Genomic DNA, 4,554 nt, shown 5'->3' on the forward strand with positions numbered 1-4,554 from the left:
ATCTCGTCGTCCTCTACAAGAAAGGTTGTATTCAATTTTCCTGTAAATGCAACAGTTTAGGAGTAATTGAAGAAAAACGAAATTTTTTGTCAAAAGTTGGCTGATTCGACGGTGGAATGGTCGGATTTTCTCAGAACCTATAAAATGCCAATTAATCATAGTTAACTCGTTAAATATCGAAATTAGAAGAAAAACAACTTTTATTTCAAGCATTTTTCGAAATCTTGAGAAAAATATTTCAATTTTCCGAGATTTTATCAAGGAATAAAATTATGTCAAAATCTAGCAGCATCAATGCCAGATCGAGCATTGAAAAAACAGAAGTTTTATTACTGTTTTTTAATCTTGTCTTCCTAGAGAAAATTAATACAAGCCGGAGCTGGCCAGGAATCATTGCCCATATAGACATTTATACGTAATTTATACGTAAATGATGGGTTGATACAACATCGACTGTCATTCCTATAAAAATTACAGGACTTATAAAATATTCGCTTTATATAAACAAAATCTGTTGATTCATGTCCGTGAGAAAAATGAAAAGGAATGTTGTCGAATGCATAATATTGAAATCTCCGCAGACTGTAGGTCACGAGGGGTTAATCGCGGGATTCCATGATGAGAAACGAAAAACGTTGACCCGGTAAAAGTAAAGAGTGCGGATAAGGAACTACGTAGGCTGCTCGCGCCTCCGGGGTAGAATCTAAGACGAGAGGTAAAAGATGGTTATTGAGAAGCGATCACGCCGAGGCGTCCGTCCGTCCGCCTCGAGGAGCGTGAGTACGGTGACCCGAGGCAAAATCGTTAAGCGGCGAGTTACGTGCCGATCGGTAACACCGAAGACGATTTGGAGCGGCCCGTGTACGTACACGCGACACTTCTCGCACACTTGCACAAAATTACGTACCGCGTTTGATGCGCAACGCACCGAAGCGGGTGGTTGCGCAATCCCCCATCGGTTGCGAACCCGTCGTCGTTGCTCTCTATAAACCATCTAACGTCGATGATGATGACCCCGCGTGCACGAAACGGCCGACATAATTACAAAGATGTAACGCATGCATTTGAATTCGTACGCAATCTTCAATACCGAAGCTGCCGCCGCCGCCGTCGCTCATCCCTGTACTTTTCTCTTACCAACGCGGCAACCTGTCCTTTTTTTTTCTCACAACGAAGACTCGCGTGGTCCCTTCGCCTGTCTATATTTCTTATACATGCCATTCTCGATTCACTTTCATGTCGACCCGATTAGTCGACCTTCAGGTCCGATGGGATGCCCGACGATCTGTATCACCTCGCTTGCGCAACCCCTCGACTTACATCTTTCACGGAGGCTCATCCTCGGTCACCGTGTTCCGTCTCGTTTCTATCTCGGGACTCGGTCTCCGTCGGTCGCACGGTTAACCGAGTTCGCGAACTTCGAGGGACGCTGTGCCGGGTGTTCACCACTGCTGAGAATCTTCCTCCGTTGCCGGGTGGGAGGAAGACGATCCACGAATCGGTATATAAGCACGGTTGCTTCGACCTGAATCTGCACAGACCAATTATTGCCATCGTTTCACGATACGAGGAATCCGCGAGGCTCGCTTCTTACGCATATCGGACGATTCTACGGCGAGATGAGATCGGTACGAGTACACACCTGTTATTATATCTTCCTTATTCGCGACTAATTACCAGTTGATCGACGGAATCGACGATCTCTTAAAGAGTCGCGAGTTTCAGTGATTGATGAACCTCCTCTAATAACGTATTTTAACATTTAACATAACAACTTGATTGCTTAGCTTTATTTGATGTCGATTAAAATCAGTGATACACAAAGTGTGAAAACTTGTCAGTGACGATAGACAAGAAAACGATGTCCCAATCGAATTTTATAACCAGACGATTTTATGTAATTATTGAAAAATTCTACAGTGGATGTAAAGAACGTTTGGCGTGTTCTTAAATATAAAAAATACTAAAAGACGAGTGGCTGTTGCGATGTTCAAATGATAAAAGAAATGCCTATTTAGAATGCATTTTTGAAACATTTTATTAAAAGAGAATTCAGAATTTCTTCAAGTCAGTATTCAGGATTCATTATTCGATTATATATCTATAAATTTGTTAATTATTTTAACAGCTCGCTGTGGCGTTGCTGGCCGTCGTTGGCACGTGCCACGCAGCTCGACTGGACAACACTTACCTTCCCCCGGGCAATGCGGGCAGCGCAGGTGGTGCAGGTTTAATTCAAACTCCTCATCGTGGAGGGGGTGGTGGTCCAGGAGGTCCAGGAGGTCCTGGCGGTCCGGGAGGACACGGTGGCCCAGGGGGACCCGGTAGACCAGGTGGACCTGGTGGTCCCGGCGGTCCCGGCGGTCCTGGATTTGGAGGTGGAGGTGGTGGCTCTTACGGCGGTGGTCCCGGAGGTGGAGGCGGAGGCGGTGGCTCTTATGGCGGTGGTCCCGGAGGTGGAGGTGGTGGTGGTGGATTCGGTCGTAAGTATTGACTTTCGATTAAATTCAATAAAAATATAAATCATGAGAGGAATTTCATAAATCGTGTAATAATATATAAATAGATAATAGAATATACATTTTATTTTCACCTCTTTTCTTCAAAAGCTTCTCCATATGAGATCAACAATTAAGTTAATGCCATTACGTATTATACTTCTAATCTCTTTTCCTTTTCATAAATTTCCTGACCCACGCCTTGTCATTTCCCACTTCATATCAGTATAATTAAATTATCTAATAAAATAAAATAGAATTATTAAATTACGTAATAATATAATACAATGAATGTCACAATTTTTTTCATTGACTTAAGATTACATATGGAGTCATAAAAAAGGAGGCAATCGGTAGAAATCGTGAATTAGGACATTTACCGTAAATCAAGTGAACAGAATTATTTATTTGCTCATGACAGATTAATGTACGGTGCTGCAACAAATTGTATAATATTATTAAGGCCAGTATATCATATTATTAGTTAATGTCGGTGCGGAGAGATGAAAAATAGTATACTGAAAGCATCGATCACTTTTTGACGTTTAACTATCGCCGTCACTTATCATTATTTATATAATCGTAACGCAAGGTAGTCGGGTGAAAGTAATAACCATGGATTAATGCCTTCTCACGATAAGATATCGTAATTAATTTTGTACCGTCGATCGCACGAAATTGAACATTTCTCGAACAACTTTTTTGTACCTTATTGAGCAACCGGGAGAAAACGTGTACTTAACGCGAGTACTCGTTCAATCTGCTGTTAGTATATTGTTCTTTTAGCCTCTCGACGGTTGCCTCCTCCTGTGCCGGTGCAGACGCTTCACACATCATTAAAATGATTATTGCAATAAAACGGGACGGAAATCTTCTCGCGCTCCGTGAAAAAGTTAACGTAACGAATTACTCGATCGCGCAACTGAATCGCGGGGACAGGCCTGATAGAGAAAATCGGATTCCGGGGTGGCTGAGCTTACGTCAGAAAATATCGATGGAGAGAAATCGGTCGACGGTTCGAGTTGCATAAAAATATGTAAACTATGCCGCGGGACGAAGCCTCGTGTCGCGAGGGAAAAGTGAAAACCGTGGTAGAACGGCTAATCACTTTATCCCTCGAGGTGCTCTTCTAATGAAGACGTACACGTACCTACTCTCTTCGCATTTAATTCGAAGACGGTGAGAATCCGTGACGAGTTGCGAAAATAAGTACGTCAGAACGCGTCTCGTTTGTGTCTCCTTTTGTACGTTGTCGCGGGCGAGTAATTAGGTTCCATTCAGTTACGGATTAATCTCATATGTTGGCGGATTTCACCTCGGAATGGCGCAACTCGGAGGATTGCACAGATATACATCGATAAAAACTCGAGTACGGGACGAAAAGGGAGACGCGTCCTGTCCGATTCGACTGAATAATGTATCTGTTCGAAGTGACAGGTTTTTAGGTTACTAGCCAATCGGAAACTTTCTCGGAATAGCTTTAAAATCGGTTAGAGAACACGTGAGCTCGAGACTTCGCTCAGTAATGTAACTTTCATCCATTATCTACAATAATTAATTATCTTTTTGATTGAAATTATTGATGAATCATCGATTAAATTGAATTGTTTATATATTTTCAGCTGGAGGTGGTGGGCCAAGAGGAGGAGGTCAAGAGATTCCTATCGTTTCGTTTAACAGCCAGAACAGCGGCGACGGCAACTACCAGTTCAGCTACGAAACAGGAAATGGTATCAGTGCGCAGGAAACGGGTCAACTGCAAGGTGAGATCAGGGCCATTCTCGTTTCCCAACTTACGTACATCTTTTCTTCTCGGTCCGTCGCTGCCATTTCTCGCCGTTATGAATATTCCTATCCATCATCCGTACACGAACCTCGTTTCATTCTATCTCACGATGGAACCGGCCCGGTGAACACAATAACGGAATTTCTGAAACATCCTACTCGATCCTCGGCATTCGCAGATCTTTCAGATTCTCAACATTTCTCTTTACAACTAAGCTGTTAATCAAAAAGATTATGCAAGTAAATTTATCCTGCTTCTACCTTCTACTTC

At 42.8% G+C, this 4,554-nt stretch overlaps 1 protein-coding gene across 1 annotated transcript in view; it reads left to right on the top strand.

The window, feature by feature from the left end:
• Nucleotides 1–1,548: 1,548 nt before the first annotated feature.
• Nucleotides 1,549–4,554, top strand: part of LOC108622668 (pupal cuticle protein 20) — a 4,515-nt gene continuing 1,509 nt past the window's right edge. Inside the window, exons 1-3 of the mRNA XM_026811669.1 lie at nt 1,549–1,628; nt 2,129–2,471; nt 4,121–4,261. Coding sequence (XP_026667470.1) covers nt 1,620–1,628; nt 2,129–2,471; nt 4,121–4,261 — 493 coding nt within the window. The 5' untranslated portion in view covers nt 1,549–1,619. The remainder of the gene's footprint in view (nt 1,629–2,128; nt 2,472–4,120; nt 4,262–4,554) is intronic.

Source organism: Ceratina calcarata, unplaced genomic scaffold (assembly GCF_001652005.2).
Source record: "Ceratina calcarata isolate Rehan_Ccalc_2016 unplaced genomic scaffold, ASM165200v1 scaffold233.2, whole genome shotgun sequence".
NCBI classification, from domain to species: Eukaryota; Metazoa; Arthropoda; class Insecta; order Hymenoptera; family Apidae; genus Ceratina; species Ceratina calcarata.